The sequence below is a fragment of the Balaenoptera musculus genome, chromosome 12 (assembly GCF_009873245.2).
Source record: "Balaenoptera musculus isolate JJ_BM4_2016_0621 chromosome 12, mBalMus1.pri.v3, whole genome shotgun sequence".
NCBI lineage: Eukaryota > Metazoa > Chordata > Mammalia > Artiodactyla > Balaenopteridae > Balaenoptera > Balaenoptera musculus.
This window is the reverse complement of record NC_045796.1, coordinates 9,095,327-9,115,148: the sequence shown is the minus strand read 5'-3', so window position 1 is coordinate 9,115,148 and position 19,822 is coordinate 9,095,327. Positions and strand designations below refer to the sequence as shown.

The following is a 19,822-nucleotide window of genomic DNA, read 5'->3' as shown; positions in this document are numbered from 1 at the left end:
TTGCGTATTAGTGACACGCAGGCCATGCTCGCTGAAGTCATCACATTTGAACAAACTCAAACTGGGATGCAGACTGTACTATACTAATTCTGTGTTTTCTTTTTCAGAAGGTCAGCGCCCCAGATATTCTGAAACCTCTTAATCAGGAGAGTCCCAAGTGCCCTCCTAGCCCTGTTTTTATCTCATCCAGTCCAGCGCCCAACACTTTATTCTCAGGAGGCTTGAGACACGTGAGTCTTGTCTGATATCCTTGACACGTGACGTGTGGTTGTTGCCATGACGTCAAGTTGGATTGTTAGGCAACACGAGTGCCGTGTTGTCTTGTGGGATAAACTGGAGCGTGATATAGAGTGCAGAGGTGATATTTTACTTAGACTGAGAGCTGGGAAAAGCCTTGCTGTACTCTGATGGTGGTTTTCTTTTTTACATCTTATTGTGAACATTTTCATTCATACAGAGAGCAATTAATAATAAGTAGTGGTGTCTTTGGATGAGAAGTGTTTAGTTTTGAGGCAGTCTGATTCGTCATATTTTTCTTTCATGGTTACTTCTCTGTCTTATCTACCCATAAGTCATGAAGATATTCTCCTATGTTTTCTTCTAGAAGCTTTATAAAAGTTTAGCTTTTATGTGTGGTCCATGCTCCAGCTCATTCCTTTTTGTGAATGGTGTAAGGTACAGATTGAGGTTCATTTTTCCCCATATGAATAAACAGTTATTCCAGCACCATTTAAAAAAAAAAAAAAAAAAGACTCTCATTTTTCCATGGACTTTGGTGTCTTTGTTGAAAGTCAAATGACCATGTAAGTGTGGATCTTTTCCTAGGTTCTCTCTTGTGCTCCACTGACCTCTTTGTCCTTATGCCAAGGCCACACTGACATGATTACTGTAGCTTTGTAGGAAGTCTTGAAGTTGAGTAAAGTCCTCCAACTTTGCTCTTCTTTTTTTTGAGATTGCTTTGTGGTGTTTTTAAATGTAGTGTCTCTTCATAGGCAGGCCTTTTTATTACTTTATTCATTATTCAAAAACATTGAATGAATGTTTACTCTGTGCCTAAACATGTGATATGTGCTTGATATGTTAGATGGAGCCTTGGGTGAGGGGCCGTGAGGTTTCAGTTACAGTCATGGATCTTTAACTTATTCAATGATCTTTTTTTTTTTTAAATTAATTTATTTATTTGGTTGTGCTGGGTCTTAGTTGCGGCAGGCGGGTTCCTCACTTATGGCGTGAGAACTCTTAGTTGCGGTATGCATGTGGGATCTAGTTCCCTGACCAAGGATCAAACCCGGGCCCCCTGCATTGGAAGTGCGGAGTCTTATCCACTGTGCCACCAGGGAGGTCCCTTATTCAATGATCTTAAGCAATCGTAAAGACTCCCTAAACTTCAGAGTCCTCATCAAGGAGATGGTATCAAAGTTGTTCTTTTTTTTTTTTGGCCATACCGCACAGCATGTGGGATCTTAGTTCCCGGACCAGGGATCGAACCCACGCCCCCTGCATTAGATGCACGGAGCCTTAGCCACTGGACCGCCAGGGAAGTCTGAAAAGTTGTTCTTTTTATTTCACTGGATTGCTCACATTCCGTGGCATAAGACAGTGGTTAAGAACTCAGCTTCTAGAAACCAACGTCTTGGTTCACCTTCCAGCTCCTTTAGTGGCAAGGAGTGTGGTCCAGAGCTAGTACTTTAACCTCTCTGTTTCTTGGGGTTGTTGTGTTTTAGTGGAACATGGTGTTGATGTCAGACAAACTTCCCCCATCTCCATGAATGTCCAGTCGAATATTCAAAAGTCATGGCAGAAGCTGGCTAGACCTTGAAGAATAGCTAACATCCTTGATTCAATCCACTAAATGCTAGCAGCGCCAACCCATCTGTTGGCTCCAACCACTGTCTCCTGTGGGTGGTCCTGTCTCCACGAAGACCCCTGCTCTGCACACTCACTACTCAAAATGCGGGACCCAGCAGTGCTGGCGCCACCTGGGTGCTTGTCAGAAACCAGAATCTCTAGCCTTACCCCAGGCCTGCTGGAGTCCGAACCTACAACTTAACAAGAGCCCTAGGAGATTCATATGCACGGTGAGGTTTCAGAAACACACAGGTTGAGCCCTGGCAATTTCAAACCCGAGTAAAGTATGGCGTTTGTTAAGGATTCTTTAACAGTCCAGGGCTGTGCTGTCCAAGGCAGTAGCCGTTCAGCTCACACAGCTCCTCTTGCGGGCCCTTCGCAGCTCGTGCTGAGGGCAGCCTCCTGTCCTGGGTCGCACAGCGGTCCTAGCAGAGCCAGACGGGGTTACCCTCCGCTTCTTGGATGCCCTAAGGTCGTGAGAGTCTGGGGTGGTCCTGCCAGGGTATCTCGGAGAGCTGGTGTTGGAGGACGGCTCAGCACCTTCCTAGGTGGTGTTTATACTGGAGAAGAGTTGAGAAAGGTGAAAGCACTGAGGAAATGCTTCCCCGAGGGTGAGGTAAACAAGGGCGGCTCCAGAACATTCTCTCCTAGGGTTGAACCCCGTGGTGGGTACAGACAGGGGAAGCATGGGAGTGGCCTCTGGGAGCTTTTCCGAGATCCATGGGGAGGTTTGCTTCCACCCCAGGTAACATACGGTCTCCAAGGACTCCAGCTAGCTTGAGCCTTTACAAGGCTGATCCAGGAGGACGAGGCTAAACCCTCCTTCCCAGGGAGCCCACACTGTCCACGGTCCGCTGGACTGGCCTCTGAGCTCCTTCAAGGCCCAGAAACCAATGCAGCGGCAGGGGCCGGGGCTAGGGTCCACCCCGCAGTGCTCCGTAGGGCCTACCCGAGCTGTGCACCATCCCACACCTGCCCCCGCGCTCATTCCACTCAGCAGCCACTGGCCCTAGAACAGCCAGACTCACGCCTGCCCCGGGCATTCCTGGGGCTGTTCCCTCTCCCAGGCACCAAGCTCACGCACTCCCTTCCTTCAAGTCTTTGCTCCAAAGTCACCTTCTCAGGAGGTCTACCCCCGCCCTGCCCTGCCTGCCTTGCCTTGCCTTGCCTTCACCTGCTGTCTGTTCATCTGCGTTCTTATCACCTTCTACAGCTATATAATTAGCTTACCTGTGGTTTATCATTTGTTGTAGTACCCAGGTGCCCAGAGCGGTGTCTGACACTTCAATGGCACTCAATAAATATTTGTGACATGGTTGGATTCATTTGTATCAGAGCTATTATTGAAAGCCTACTGTGTGCTAACTACAGAGCTAGGAGCTTCGCCTCCCGATCATTCTCACAACGATCTTGTCCATGGAAATGGGATAATAATAAATGGTATTATCCCATTTCACAAATGGGAAAACTGAGGCTCATGGAGGTTATGTAACTTGCTAAGGTCACGCGGTCACTGCAGAACTCTGAGTCAAAGCCCAGGTCTTTTGTCTTATCCCAGGGGAGTTGTTGAACTCTTAAACTGCCCCCCACACCCTGGTTCGGCTTTGCTCACTTGGGGCTGATCCACACCTAGAAGATCTTTCAGAGTCATCGGGAAGGATGCCCGGGTAAGAGGATGTGGCAAGTGTATGCATCTTACTCAGACTGTTTCTTAGGGAAGTATCTCCAAACTATCGTGCAAATTCAGCCTGGCTCTCTCAACTCCCTTTCGTCTAAACTCTTCTCCAATTTGTGCCCTGAACATTTATCATCATGAGATTGAATTATTACATATTCAATCCGAACCTGTTCCCCTTAGTCTGAAGCAGTGTTTGTTTAAGGAAACTAAACTCCCACAAAGCAAATACGTTTTGTTTCTTGCCCAAAGATGTTGCCTCCCCTTCGGAGAGACATTTATATTCTCTGAGAAACAGGAAGTTGGTGCTAGAAAAAGCTTCTTAAGTCTCTGCTTATTACAAAAGTAGAAATACAAATGGGCAATAAATAAGGGAAACACTCAACTTCCTGAGTAGTTAAATCAGTACGAAATTAAAGCAAGTGCTATTTGGGGACCATTTTAGCAAATTTAAAAAGTGACACAGGGACTTCCTTGGCGGTCCAGTGGTTAAGACTTCGCCTTCCAATGCAGGGGGTGCAGGTTCCATCCCTGGTCGGGGAACTAAGCTCCCACATGCCTCATGGCCAAAAAACCAAAACATAAAACAGAAGAAATATTGTAACAAATTCAATAAAGACTTAAAAAAAAAATGGTCCACATCAAAAAAAAAAAACAACACATCTTAAGACAAAAAAAGTGCACAGCTTACTGTTGGCCAGCATGTGGGAGAGGCAGGTGTTCATGTGAACTGCTGGGGTGAACTGGAACGCAACCGGCGATATACATCAAAGGCTTTAAAAATGCATGTTCTTTTCAATCCAAATATTTTAGTTACAGGAAATATTCTTTAAGAATCATCATGAATGTTGCCAAAACTGTGTATATGTGGATGTCAAAGACAGCATTGTTTATAATCTTTTTAAATTTTGAAACATTGAAAATAGCCAAAAATGTCTAAAATAGGGCAATGGTTAAATAAATTATGGTACATTTATTCAGAGGAATACCTTGCAACTATTAAAAATAATGTGGTTAAAGAATATTAATGTGGAAAATAGATATTGATAAACAAAGATATCAAGTTACAAAATAGTATATAGTAGCCCATATTTATAAAAACAAAATGATTATACTGTAGATACTGTAAAACAACTGAAAGGATTATATACCAAAAGGTTGAGAATGGTGGGCTTATACTTTTTTATTAAATATTTTTTGGTCTTATCTGTATTTTCTGTATCTTCTCCATAAACATGTAATGTTTGTGAGAAGAAAAACCCCAATTTGTGTTTTTAAAAAAAAAGGCATACAAAAAAACCCCCAAAAAAACCCTCCAGTCATTAGGAGCTAGAACTTGGTAGAGTGGTAAATTTTTAGCGATTCCCTGGGGGGGGGAAAATCATTAGAGTTCCTGTCTGAGTTTCCATTTTGCCTTCGCTTTTGTTTTTTAAAAAATCTAAAAAGGAATGCATTTATATCCATGTTTTCATGCAGTTGACATTCTCCCTGGCAGTGAAGACACTGTGACTGGCCAAGTGACCACATGCCGGGCCTACACATCGGAGCTCCTTGCACATGGCTGGGCAGGAGCTTGGATGCTGGAAGGGTTTTTAATCTTTGAAGTAACAATCCAACTCCCTAGTTGTTTCTCTTAAACATCGATTCGAGATGTGGCATTTGGGTCACTACTAAGTGGGGAGTGGCTCAAAGCGTTCACTGCCCCCGCACACAGCACTCATTAGGGTTTTGGAAACTTCCACTTTCCTTTAGTATTTCTGAACATCTCTGGTTGCAGTGACTTTTTAAAAAAGAGTATTGTATTTAGCTATATACCCATATTAATCTATTTTTTATTAAGAACAAAAACCAGAGTAAATAATAGACAATTATATTGAAGTGATCTCTTAGAGGTCTATCTCTCGAAAAAATCATCTGAATGCTATAATATTTAAGGTTCTACCATGTTTGTTTGAAAACAATATTGCAATTATCAAAGAACTTTGAGGTTTCAAAAACATTTACGTATTGTGCATAAACGTTGTTAAACAGCGGCCATCTGACCTCCCTGCAGTAATGCTCTCCGCGTGCTCTTGTGGATCAAGATTTATTTATTTATTTTTAGTATAGCTGTGGTTTCAGTTGACTTTCCTTGATTTCTGCTTTTGTAAAATCAAAGGGCATCAGGCCTTGCTTGCGGTTATAACAGATAACTCGTGACCTTCAGAGAAGGTCACTGAATGCTCCCTGCCTGACTGAAGTAGTTCTCCTTTGCTTTTGCTCAGATTTACTTTTCTTTCACAACCAGACAGAGCCCATGGCTCTAATAAAAGTCAGGCTGAGTTCTTAGTTGTTGTTCTGGGCTGGAACCTCTTGATTAACCCCGTTTGCTGTTCAAAGGTTCAACTTGCTTGAAGATTCTGCTCTGTCTACAGGGAAAATAGAAGCAGAAAACCCTCCCAGGGCAACGGTGGTGAAGTCATAAGTTATCTCTGAGGGAATGCGGTAGACCAAAGGACGTGCTCTGCAGTCCTTTCATTATCTGAGGCTGCACTTTCCCTGGCCAAGCAGATACGCAGTTGAATTACTCGGAGACACTACCATTAGTCGATGGCCCAAGGAATTAAGAACAAAGGCCCACTTCCAGCTCTACTTCTGATTTGCCGTGTAGTTTTTGGGTGGGTCTCAACCTGTCTTTTTTTTTTTTTAAAACATCTTTATTGGAGTATAATTGCTTTACAATGGTGTGTTAGTTTCTGCTTTATAACAAAGTGAATCAGCTATACATATACATATATCCCCATATCTCCTCCCTCTTGCATCTCCCTCCCACCCTCCCTATCCCATCTCTCTAGGTGGTCACAAAGCACTGAGCTGATCTCCCTGTGCTATGAGGCTGCTTCCCACTAGCTATCTATTTTACATTTGGTAGTATATATTAGTCTATGCCATTCTCTCACTTCATCCCAGCTTACCCTTCCCCCTCCCCGTGTCCTCAAGCCCATTCTCTACATCTGCGTCATGATTCCTGTGCTGCCCCTAGGTTCTTCATAGCCATATATATTTTTTTTTTTTTTAGATTCCATATATATGTGTTAGCATACGGTATTTGTTTTTCTCTTTCGGACTTACTTCACTCTGTATGACAGACTCTCGGTCCATCCACCTCACTACAAATAACTCGATTTCATTTCATTTTATGGCTGAGTAATATTCCATTGTATATATGGCCACATCTTCTTTATCCATTCATCTGTTGATGGACACTTAGGTTGCTTCCATGTCCTGGCTATTGTAAATAGAGCTGCAATGAACATTGTGGTACATGACTCTTTGAATTATGGTTTTCTCAGGGTATATGCCCAGTAGTGGGGTTGCTGGGTCATATGGTAGTTCTATTTTTAGTTTTTTAAGGAACCTCCATACTGTTCTCCATAGTGGCTGTATCAATTTACATTCCCACCAACAGTGCAAGAGGGTTCCCTTTTCTCCACACCCTCTCCAGCATTTATTGTTTGTAGATTTTTTGATGATGGCCATTCTGACTGGTGTGAGGTGATACCTCATTGTAGTTTTGATTTGCATTTCTCTAATGTTCAGTGATGTTGAGCATTCTTTGATGTGTTTGTTGGCTGTCTGTATATCTTCTTTGGAGAAATGTCTATTCAGGTCTTCTGCCCATTTTTGGATTGGGTTGTTTGTTTTTTTTGATATTGAGCTGCATGAGCTGCTTGTAAATTTTGGACATTAGGCCTTTGTCAGTTGCTTCATTTGCCAATATTTTCTCCCATTCTGAGGGCTGTCTTTTCGTCTTGTTTATGGTTTCCATGCTGTGCAAAAGCTTTTAAGTTTCATTAGGTCCCATTTGTTTATTTTTGTTTTTATTTCCATTTCTCTAGGAGGTGGGTCAAAAAGGATCTTGCTGTGATTTACGTCATAGAGTGTTCTGCCTATGTTTTCCTCTCAAGAGTTTTATAGCGTCTGGCCTTACATTTAGGTCTTTAATTCATTTTGAGTTTATTTTTGTGTATGGTGTTAGGGAGTGTTCTAATTTCATTCTTTTACACATAGCTGTCCAGTTTTCCCAGCACCACTTATTGAAGAGGCTGTCTTTTCTCCATTGTATATTCTTGCCTCCTTTATCAAAAATAAGGTGACCATATGTGTGTGGGTTTATCTATGGGCTTTCTATCCTGTTCCATTGATCTATATTTCTGTTTTTGTGCCAATACCATACTGTCTTGATTACTGTAGCTTTGTAGTATAGTCTGAAGTCCAGGAGCCTGATTCCTCCAGCTCCGTTTTTCTTTCTCAGAATTGCTTTGGCTATTCGGAGTCTTTTGTGTTTCCATACATACTGTGAAACATTTTGTTTTAGTTCTGTGAAAAATGCCATTGGTAGTTTGATAGGGATTGCATTGAATCTGTAGCTTGCTTTGGGTAGTATAGTCATTTTTACAATGTTGATTCTGCCAATCTAAGAACATTGTATATCTCTCCATCTGTTTGTATCATCTTTAATTTCTTTCATCAGTGTCTTATAGTTTTCTGCATACAGGTCTTTTGTCTCCTTAGGTAGGTTTACTCCTAGGTATTTTATTCTTTTTGTTACAGTGGTAAATGGGAGTGTTTCCTTAATTTCTCTTTCAGATCTTGCATCATTAGTGTATAGGAATGCAAGAGATTTCTGTGCACTAATTTTGTATCCTGCTACTTTACCAAATTCATTGATTAGCTCTAGTAGTTTTCTGTTAGCATCTTTAGGATTTTCTATGTATAGTATCATGTCATCTGCAAACAGTGACAGCTTTACTTCTTCTTTTCCGATTTGGATTCCTTTTATTTATTTTTCTTCTCTGATTGCTGTGGCTAAAACCTCCAAAACTATGTTGAATAATAGTGGTGAGAGTGGACAACCTTGTCTTGTTCCTGATCTTAGTGGAAATGGTTTCACTTTTTCACCATTGAGAACGATGTTGGCTGTGGGTTTATCATATGTGGCCTTTATTACGTTGAGGTAAGTTCTCTCTGTGCCTACTTTCTGGAGGGTTTTTATCATAAATAGGTGTTGAATTTTGTCAAAAGCTTTTTCTGCATCTATTGAGATGATCATATGGTTTTTCTCCTTCAGTTTGTTAATATGGTGTATCACATTGATTGATTTGTGTATATTGAAGAATGCTTGCATTCCTGGGATAAACCCCACTTGATCAGGGCGTATGGTCCTTTTAACGTGCTGTTTAATTCAGTTTGCTAGTATTTTGTTGAGGATTTTTGCATCTATGTTCATCAGTGATATTGGCCTGTAGTTTTCTTTCTTTGTGACATCTTTGTGTGGTTTTGGTATCAGGGTGATGGTGGCCTCGTAGAATGAGTTTGGGAGTGTTCCTCCCTCTGCTATATTTTGGAAGAGTTTGAGAAGGATAAGTGTTAGCTCTTCTCTAAATGTTGGATAGAGTTCGCCTGTGAAGCCATCTGGTCCTGGGCTTTTGTTTGTTGGAAGATTTTTAATCACAGTCTCAATTTCAGTGCTTGTGATTGGTCTGTTTATATTTTCTATTTCTTCCTGGTTCAGTCTCGGAAGGTTGTGCTTTTCAAAGAATGTGTCCATTTCTTCCAGGTTGTCCATTTTATTGGCATATAGTTGCTTGTAGTAATCTCTCATGATCCTTTGTATGTCTGCAGTGTCAGTTGCTACTTTCTCCTTTTTCATTTCTAATTCTGTTGATTTGAGTCTTCTCCCTCTTGATGAGTCTGGCTAATAGTTTATCAATTTTGTTTATCTTCTCAAAGAACCAGCTTTTAGTTTTATTGATCTTTGCTATTGTTTCCTTCATTTCTTTTTCATTTACTTCTGATCTGATTTTTATGATTTCTTTCCTTCTGCTAACTTTGGGTTTTTTTTGTTCTTCTTTCTCTAATTGCTTTAGGTGTGTAAGGTTAGGTTGTTTATTTGAGGTGTTTCTTGTTTCTTGAGGTAGCGTTGTATTGCTATAAACTTCCCTCTTAGAACTGCTTTTGCTGCATCCCATAGGTTTTGGGTCATCGTGTTTTCATTGTCATTTGTTTCTAGGTATTTTTTGATTTCCTCTTTGATTTCTTCAGTGATCTCTTGGTTATTAAGTTGTGTATTGTTTAGCCTCCATGTATTTGTATTTTTTACAAATTTTTTCCTGTAATTGATATCTAGTCTTATAGCTTTGTGGTTGGAAAAGATACTTGATACAATTTCAATTTTCTTAAATTTACAAAGGCTTGATTTGTGACCCAAGATATGATCTATCCTGGAGAATGTTCTGTGAGCACTTGAGAAGAAAGTGTATTCTGTTGTTTTTGGATGGAATGTCCTATGAATATCAGTTAAGTCCATCTTGTTTAATGTGTCATTTAAAGCTTGTGTTTCCCTATTTATTTTCATTTTGGATGATCTGTCCATTGGTGAAAGTGGGGTGTTAATATCCCCTACTATGATTGTGTTCTCAACCTGTCTTGACCTCTGCTTATCTTGTAAAATGAAGGATGAGTACTTTTAGTGCTTCCTGGATGCTTTCTAATTCTGGACACCAAGCTAGATGAGCCAGCTGTGCATCTTCTCTGTACCTGCACCTGAACAGCTGTCCACACAGTAGGGCAGACCTAATGCCCAGTGTGAGTGCATGGGATTAGGTCTGCCCTGTTGTGTCACCAGCTCCAAATGCACACACAGTGCCAGCCATCCTGATGTGTTTCTCTGGGCGACTCAACTGCCTGCTCTCACAACAATCATTTCACACTGTCTTCAGTCTTTTTAAACCTCTTTTCAAAACTTCTCCCCACTTTTCTTCCTCATTCTTTTCTTTTTTTTGGTGGACTATCTCTTGTAAATTTTTTTTTTTTTAACATCTTCTTCCTCATTCTTAACAAATAAACCTCCCTTCCCACTTCTTAAAAAAAAAAAAAAAGAAAAAGAGTGAACCTGGAATTCCCTAATCCTCCTGATACCGAAATTAACCTCTTCGAGTCTGCACCCACATGACTCTCCTTCCCCACCCAAACAGAAGATGCTGGTCTCCCCAGCAATGCTTGCACCCCACCCTCTCCTGCCCTTATTGTTTCTTCCATGGAAGGTAACATAGCTTTTTTGCCTTTGCTTTTAAGATTTCTCTCTTTGTCCTGGATTCTCAGCAGTTTTATTATGATGTGCCTACATATAGATTTTTTTGCTTTTTTTGTTTTTGTTTTTTTTTAAAATCTTTAGGCTGAGCCACACGGCATGTGGGACTTAGTTCCCAGACCAGGGATCTAACCCGGGTCCCCTGCATTGGCAGTGCGGAGTCTTAACCACTGGACCACCAGGGAAGTCCCCATGTAGTTTTATTTTAAAATATTTTCCCTCTGGAATCTGCAGTTAAGGGATGTAACTAAAGTCATCCAGGGTCAGGACTATCACCCGAGTCTTCTTACCTCAAGTCTACTCCTTCAGGACAAGGAGCACAGCACATCATGACATAATATTTACAGAGACAACTTTTTAAATGAAAATACTTCCTGCGCTTTCTTTATTCATTTCATAAATGTTTGTTGAGGATTTACCATGAGCCAGGCACTGAGCTGGCGCTGGAGATTTGATAGAGGGCAGAAACGTGCAGGGTCCCTGCTGTCCTCGAGTTCCAGCCGCATGGGAGACATGGATGTGATTGTCCTTCAGGGAGACTTGCTTTTGTTCCAGCGCACCGCCAGGGTGGAGGCCAGGAGTCTTTGCCCATCCGGTACTGAGCTCATTCAGAGCTGGGTTTCAGCCTCTGGGAGGACTGGTCCACTTCCAGGGGACTCGGACTCCCAGGAGGAAAGCCTTTGAGGGGTCCCAGCTGAGGGTCTGGACGTTTACCAGGCCCCTCCTCTGTGGTGGGCCTGAACTCCAGTTTCTTCTCTCTAGTAAGATGAAACTTCCGAAGGTGTTTTTAAGCTGCTCAGCCTCTCAGCATGGGCTTCCAACTGAGCACAGACCTTGAGGGGAAAAGCAGCCTCGAGCATCACTCTCACCTTCGTGCCTCTCCCTTTTCTCCTCAAGTTCTCTGCTCCTTCCCAGCCCCCAGCACTGGGGTTGGTCACCGTGCCGCCCAGCTCCGGGGCCTCACAGCCTTTCCGTCTGCGCTGCTCACCTGCCTCGTTCAGATGCCTCAGAGGGAAACACAGCCAGGACGTCAGGCTCACCTGACTGTGCTCTTCTTTAGTGTCGTGGACCCTGGCACCCTGGCTGTCCTGGTAGCTCTACAGTGCCTTCAGACTGCTCGTCGTGCAATTCAGTTTTCTGCTTGTTCCTGGCAGAAGAGTTGGTGTAGTACAGTTTAGCCTGACGTAGCCCGGGCTGGAGTCCCGTGATGAGTGCAGGTTAATTATCAGAACTTTTAACACCTACCTTCAGCTTTTCTTAAGCAGCTCACCCCTCTTGCCAAGCTTCCCTCCCCATCACCTGTCTGCACTCTTTTCGTGCGGTCTCACCACTCCACGCCTTTCCGGGTGTGTGAAATTTAAAATCTGCTTCCCATCCCAGCAGTTGCATGGGTGTTGGTGGAGAACATTTTTCAGGGCCAGTGACTGGCTGTGGTGCAAGTGGTTGGGTTCCTGGCATGAGCTAGTTCAGGTTCGGGGCCCTCTAAGTTGTTGGTTTTGTTTTGATCCCTCTCTAGTGAGAGAGACTCGGGCTTTCTTCTTAGTTTGTTTCCAGGATGTTTTACGGTGTTGAGGAACCAGTTGGGAGAGTGGGAATCACATCGGGTTCCCTCTGTCTATAGAGTCGTCACTGAGATTGGTGGCGTGCAAAGGGTGGCAAATACTTAAGCAAATTTAACAGTGATAAGGCGGTTCGTCCTGTCACTTGTGCTACTTCTCCACGTCACCTCAGCTTAGAGTGCCCTAACTTATGATGGTGGTTTTGTTGGTCATTCTGGGGACACATAACAATTTAAACACAGTTTATTGTCGTCTTTGCGTATTGTACGTACTGTCGTCCATGTACGCCTCACCATGGCCCAGCGAGAACGGCGTTAATTTCCCTCTTGGACTTGGAGCCCAGCTCCCTCTGATCCCGGCCACTCGGCCCCTGCACCGCGCTGCTCTCCACCGGGCGCTTCCTGCCCTGGGTGTTACTATCCGCCCTTGGAGATTTATCTTTGCAGAACTGCACGGGAGACAGTCCGCTGCTTCCCAAGTGGTTTGTGTTCAAGAATGAGACTGTGTAACCCGTACTGCTAGGCAAACACCGTATCTGGGCAAGACAGGCCCTTCTGAGGACTCCTCGTCTCCTTAAGACAGAGTATGTGGCAACTTATTTTGCGGAGTACAAGCTGGCTGGTGTGTTATTAACTTACCATGAGTCAGGACGCATGTTCTGTATAAATTCTGATTTATTTGCTATCTTGAAACCAGAACTGCAAAAAAATTGATTAACTGTGAAGTAACATTATATCTGTCATTCTTGATTTCAGGGAAGTTTAATTAGCATTAACAGCACTTGTACGGAGATGGGCAATTTTGACAACGCTAATGTCACTGGAGAGATAGAATTTGCCATTCGCTACTGCTTCAGAACTCATTCTTTAGAAATATGCATCAAGGCCTGTAAGAACCTTGCCTATGGGGAGGAAAAGAAGAAAAAGTGCAATCCGTAAGTTTCTTTGTCTAAGTTTTGGCATGTGGTAATAGACATATTGATTCTAAAGTTCATATGGAAAAGTAAAAGTCCAAGAATAACCAAGGTAATTGTAAAATAAATAAATAAATAAATAAAAATAAAAAGACATATTAAGAATTATCATAAAGCTTACTAATTCAAACAATGTGTTATGGGTGCAAGGATAGACAAGGAGGTCAATAGAGCAGAATCAAAAGTCCAGATACAGATCTTAGCATACATGGGGACTTAAATGATCAAGAGGCTATTAATAATCAATGCAAAAAAGATGAACTTCAATAAATGGTGCTGGGAAATTTGATTTTCCATGTAGGAAAAATAAAATTAAAATCCTGTCTCACACAATCCATAAAGAGATTAATTTTTTTCCAGTTGGTAGATATGAAATGATGTCTCATTATTTTAACGCGCATCTCACTGATTAATAACAAAGATGAGCAACTTTATATATATGCATTAATCACTTAAGGTACACTCCCCTTCTATGAACTCCCCATTTCATATCTTTTGTCCAATTTTCTATCGAATTGTTTGTCATTTAAAAATTTATTTACAGGAGTTTGGCTTTTTAAAAATCCATTTTCAAGACACTTCTCCGTTGGTTCTACATATTGCACATGTCTTCTCTTAGCTTTACTTGTTTTCTGACATTGTTTATGATGACTTTCCTTGTAAAGAATTTGATAATGTCCAATTTATCCTTCTTTTCCTGTAAAATGTCTGCTGTTTGAGTCTGTAGGAGATTTCCACCTGAAGGTTATAGATACATTCTTCTCTGTTTTCTTCTATTAGAGTTTTTTCCCACTTAGATCCTTTTATATTAGAGCTGGAACTGATTTTCTGTGCATGGTTTAAGGTACGGACCACATTTTGTCCTTTCTTTTTCCCCCCACCATGGAACATTTTTAGCACACTCTTTTCAGGACCAGCTAGGTGAAAGGATGAAACAATCGTTGGTGAAACAATCGTTGGTCCAATCACACTCTCCTCTGCTCTGCAATCTTCAGGAGCTCCTCAGTGCCAGACAAGTTAGGTGCATTGCTGTAGCACGTATGGTTCTCCGTGACAGCTTCCTCCTATATTTCTAGTCTTAATTTCTTTTTTTCCCCTATCTGTACCTTCTGCCCCGGGGAAATTGGAATAGTCACTGTTCCAAAACGATTCCCTGACTTTTACCAAATATGAGGCTTTTCTCATGTTTGTTCTGAGACCGTTTCCCCTGTGCTACTCTCGTAAGTGGAAATCACAATCCTGTCCATTCTTCAGACTCATTTCCAATCCCATCAGCTCTATTTATTCAATCCTTGACCTTCCAAGCATGTTGGGTCTCTCCCATAATTTTCTACAGGGTTTGACCTCTGGTAAGTTATTCAACCTCTCCATATCTCGGTGTCCTCACTGTAACGTGGAGGTTATATTATCACCTACTTCAAAGGATTGTTGTGTTTCCCTGAACTAGCCTGTATTAAGTCTTCAGAACAGTGTTGAGAACATAATAAACATTCAACAAATATTATTCTTAAGCGGGTGAGGTGGGAAGTGCATAGAGAAGTAGACCTAAAATCCACATAGGGATCCCTTGAGGCTTTGGCCAAATACTAAGCTGTTCAGATACAGGACAAGATTTCATGAGGTCTGTCAGAGGATAGCTACTGGAGGGTGGTAAGCTGAATGAAAAATCTGGGAGTTGCACAGTGCTGGGAAAGATTGGTGTTTTTTGGGTTTTTTTTAAATTTAATTTTATTTTTGGCTGTGTTGGGTCTTTGTTGTTGTGCGTGGGCTTTCTCTAGTTGGGGCAAGCGGGGGCTACTCTTCGTTGTGGTGTATGGGCTTCTCACCGCAGTGGCTTCTCTTGTTGTGGACTATGGGCTCTAGGCACACGGGCTTCAGTACTTGTAGCGTGTGGGCTCAGTAATTGTGGTGCATGGGCTCAGCAGTTGTGGCTCGCGGGCTCTAGAGCACAGGCTCAGTAGTTGTGGTGCACTGGCTTAGTTGCTCTGCGGCATGTGGGATCTTCCCAGACCAGGGATCGAACCCATGTCCCCTGCATTGGCAGGTGGATTCTTAACCGCTGTGCCACCAGGGAAGTCCCAAGATTGGCGTTCTGACCAGCCAAAGTGGAGTGGGGCATTGAGTGGACCCCAGAAAAGAAAAGCTTAGTAGTAGGGCTTCTCTAACCCACCCTAACTAAGCAAAATCAATCCTTGATAGGATCAAACTGAGTTTCCAGTAAGTGAAATGCCTGCTAGAACAAAACTCAATACTTTGTAAAGGAAACACATGGTCAAGAGAGGATTCTGAAAGATGGCAGAGTAGGAGGCCTCAGGAATCCATCTCCCCCTGTAGACAACTGCACTGGCAGAATCTGTCTGATGGAACTGTTTTGGAATTCTGGAGTCCTTTGAAGGCTTTTGACTTCCAGGGAGAGTCTTGGATGGTAAATTGAGATTAATGTCAGTCAATTCCAGCTCTTAGCACAGTATTAGCTACCCATCCACCCTATGCCCAACCCCTTGGCGGGCAGCTGTGCATATGTTCCTAGAGCAGCTTGAACGCAGCTTGAACACAGCTTGTAGGAGCCAGAGTGGGCAAAGGATCCTGTCCTCCAAATATCAGGGACCTGTTCTCTGATTGCTGGCTCTGATCACAGAGGTACCAAAAATAAAAGACAGGCAGCCGTTGTTGTTCCACCTCCCCCCATTGTTGCAATCCCCTCCTCCTTGGGCTGAAGTGATTTACAAAGTATTTAAAGGGCCAGTGCCCTTATTTGTCTCCCCTCTTCATTTTTCTCTTTTTCCCCTTCTTGGGAACCAGATACTAAAGACCAGGACATTGAAGAGTAACTGTATATACAAGGAAAATTAAAAAGTGACCACACATGCCCAGGGAAAGGTTCAGATTCAGAAAAGATCTGAGAATATCTTAATTTTACACTTCAGGCTGATCCTTGGCACAGAGACAGTCTGCATCAATAAATTTATGAAAAACCCAATTAAAAAACCAATAACAAAAAACAGCAAACCCTGGGGAAGGGGGAGAATCTGATTTCCAGAGTTAACATATTATTAGACACATGTCCAGTGTTCAACAAAAAAATCACAAGGCATATAAAGAAACAGGAAAGTATGGCTCATTCAAAGGGAAAAAATAAATCAACAGAAACTGTCCCTGAAAGAGATCTGATGGTAGGTTTACTAGACAAAGACTTTAAAACAACTGTTTTAAGGATGCTCAAAGAACTAATGAAAGATGTGGAGAAAGTCAAGAAAATGATGTATGAACAAAACAGAAATATCAATAAAGAGATAGAAAACCTTAAACAACAACAAAATATTTACTGGAGGGATTCAAAGGTAGGTATGAGCAGGTAAAAGAAAGAATAGGTGGGCTTCCCTGGTGGCACAGTGGTTAAGAATCCACCTGCCAATGCAGGGGACATGGGTTCAAGCCCTGGTCTGGGAAGATCCCACATGCCACGGAGCAACTAAGCCCCTGTGCCACAACTACTGAGCCTGCGCTCTAGAGCCCGCAAACCACAACTACTGAAGCCCGTGCACCTAGAGCCCGTGCTCCACAACAAGAGAAGCCACCACAATGAGAAGCCCTCGCACCACAACGAAGAGTAGCCCCCGCTCACCGCAACTAGAGAAGAGCCCACGCACAGCAACGAAGACCAACGCAGCCAAAAATAAATAAATAAAATAAATAAATTTAAAAAAAGAAGAAAGAATAGGTGAACTTGAAGATAGGATGATAGAAATTACTGAGTCTGAGGAACAGAAAGAAAAAAGATTAAAGAAAAGCAAACAGAACCTAAAGGACCTTCTGGACACCATTAAGTGGACCAACATACGCAACATATGTCCCAGAAGGAGAAGAGAGACAGCAAGGGGCAGAGAGAATACTCGAAGAAATAATGGCTGAAAACTACCCCAATTTGGTGAAAGACGTGAATATAAACATCAAAGAAGCTCTTTGAACTCCAAGTATGATGAACTCAAAGACACCCACGCTGAGACACGTTATAAACCAACATTTGAAAGACAAAGACAAAGAATCTCGAAAGCAGCAAGAAAGTGAATCGTCATGTACTAGGGATCCTCAATAAGATTATCAGCAGATTTCCCATCAGAAACTTTAGAGGCCAGAAGGCAGTGAGTCAATATATTCAAGGTGCTAAAAGGAAAAACAAACAAACAAAAAAACACAGCACAACTGTTCTTCAAAAGTGAGGGAGAAATTACAACATCCTCAGCTAAACAAAAGGTGACAGAGTGTATGAAATGACACTAGACGGTAACTTAAGACATGAAAAAATAAAGATCTCAATAAAGGCAAATACACTAGCAATTATAAAAGCAAGTATTATTGTAACAGTGGTAAGTAATTCCACTTTTTTTTATATGACTTAGGACATTTTAAAAGATTATTGGTCTCTTATTGTCATTTTGGTTTGTAACTCCACACTTTGTTTTCGACATAATTTAAGAGACTAATGCATTTAAAAGAATTCTTACTTTGTGTTTTTGGTCACACATATATACAGATGTATTTTTGTGACATCAGCAGTGGAAAGAGGTGAGGATGGAGCTGAGAAGGAGCAGAGTTCTTGTATGTTACTGAGGCTAAGATGGTATAAATTCAAATTAGAGTTTATAACTTTAGAATATTAAATGTAATCCCCTTGGTAGCCACAGGGAAAAGAGCTATAGAACAAAAACCAAAACAAAACAAATGAGAAAGGAATTTAAATATTTCACCACAGAAAATCAACTAAACACAAAAGAATACAGTAAGGCAGAAAGTGAGGGACAGAAAAGCTGTAAGGCAAAAGAAACAGCAAATGACAGAAGTAAGTACTTCTTATCAGTAGTTAATTTGAATACAAATGAATTTGACTCTCCAGTCAAAAGACAGAAATTGGCAGAATGGATAAAAACATGAGATCCAACTATATGCCATCTACAAGAGACTCACTTGAGATCCAGAGACACAAATGGAAGATATTCCATGCAGATGGTCACCAAGAGTGAGCAAGGTGGCTGTACCAGTATCAGGCAAAATAGGCTTTAAGTCAAAAAAGCTTACAAAAGATAAAGGACGTTCTGTATTAGTAATAGGTTCAATACAGCAAGATGATACAACAATTACAAATGTCTGTGTACCTAATAACAGACCATCAAGATACAAGAAGCAAAAACTGACGGAATTGAAGGGAGAAATAGTTCTACAATAATAGTTGGAAATGTCAATACTCCACTCTCAGTAACGGATAGGACATCCAGACAGAGGATAAGAAAGGAAATAGAGGACTTAACGACTAGATACACGGGCGTGTATTTTATTGTAATGCTTTAAGCTATACAGGTATATTTTATATCTCCTGTTTTACATGTGTGAGGTTTCGTAATGGTCAACAATTTCAGAGTCAATGAACAATGAGGTATTGGTGACAATGAGCCTTGAGTACTTTTCTAAGACGTCTGCTGAAAGCGGGGAAGAGGCCTGAGACTGGGGCTCCAGGGGAAACCCAGGTCAAGGGAGGGTTCCTGCTCTTCATTGCTTTGAGAAAGTTGAGCCTGTTTCTAGCCTGTAGGTATAGGACCTGGGCAAGTGGTGTCACTGCATCAATAAAGCTGCTGGAAGAGCCAGGAAGGGCAGTCTTGGGACCTGAGTGGAGGGATCGGCTTGGGACGGAGCTTCATGGAGTGGGCAGGGGGCAGTGCGGGGCTGGCCTTGGTCAGGCGTCCTCGGCTGGCGTGGCCTCCAGACCCAGGGCGGGGGCTCGGGAACACCAGTCCTCAGCAGGCAGGACGCGGTGTCTGAGGCCACACAGGGAAAGCCAAAGTGTGAGGCATTCACTTTCCATTTCAACTTTTTTTTCTTGCGGGTTGGGGAGAAGAGGTGCGTGGAGGGAGGACAAGCTGGCACACAGCCTCGGCGTCCAGGTGGGTTAGAAATCTGCCACCCACAGAGCCCTGGGAGCCTCTGGTTCCCTGGTCGTCACCCAGTGACAGGTGATGGCGTGTGGTGAGCGATCCAGATTCCAGGAGTAGGGCGTGAGGGGAAAGCAGGGGAGCTTCACACCCCCAGGAACATTCCCGAGGCTTACAGCCAGGGACTGCGTAAGCCAGGGGCTGTGCACCCAGCAGTGTCATTGTTCACCGTCAGTGGCGGCCGCTAAGCCCTTTCTGTCAACCTCAAATGCAGCGGGAAGCAGGGTAAAGAAAACGCTGACGTGTGATTCTCCTCCTGAACCCTTTGTCGGCCCCCGACGCTGAGCTTTTCACCCTGTCCTGTCTGTGTTTGGCCACTAGGTATGTAAAGACCTATCTGCTGCCTGACAGATCCTCCCAGGGAAAACGCAAGACTGGAGTCCAAAAGAACACGGTGGAGCCGACCTTTCAGGAGACCTTGAAGGTACTTGCTGGACAAATATTCATGTGCTGAGTCTCCCCATCCCGGGATGGGCCCCTGGGGCCAGAGTCCAGCGGATGGTTCTTCTAAACTCTTGAGTCAGTTAAATGTAAGTGCAGACACTTAGACATTTCTGCAGGGCTCTGTCAATCAGTGGCAAGTGGTAGAAAATAAATATCAGCCTTTGTACAGAAAAAGTGCAGAGTCTGCTGGACTTGAGAATGGCCTTT

The 19,822-nt window shown here is 42.6% G+C and overlaps 1 protein-coding gene and 1 non-coding gene across 3 annotated transcripts in view; one reads left to right on the top strand and one right to left on the bottom strand.

Moving 5' to 3' along the window:
• SYTL3 (synaptotagmin like 3) overlaps window positions 1–19,822 on the top strand; it is an 82,231-nt gene that overhangs the window by 53,086 nt on the left and 9,323 nt on the right. For both annotated transcript variants that reach the window (XM_036872031.1, XM_036872030.1), the window contains exons 8-10: window positions 108–230; window positions 12,970–13,148; window positions 19,493–19,595. In XM_036872031.1, coding sequence (XP_036727926.1) covers window positions 108–230; window positions 12,970–13,148; window positions 19,493–19,595 — 405 coding nt within the window. The remainder of the gene's footprint in view (window positions 1–107; window positions 231–12,969; window positions 13,149–19,492; window positions 19,596–19,822) is intronic.
• On the bottom strand, window positions 10,768–10,840 carry TRNAG-GCC. Its single transcript has one exon. It is a non-coding gene; the product is annotated as a tRNA-Gly (tRNA).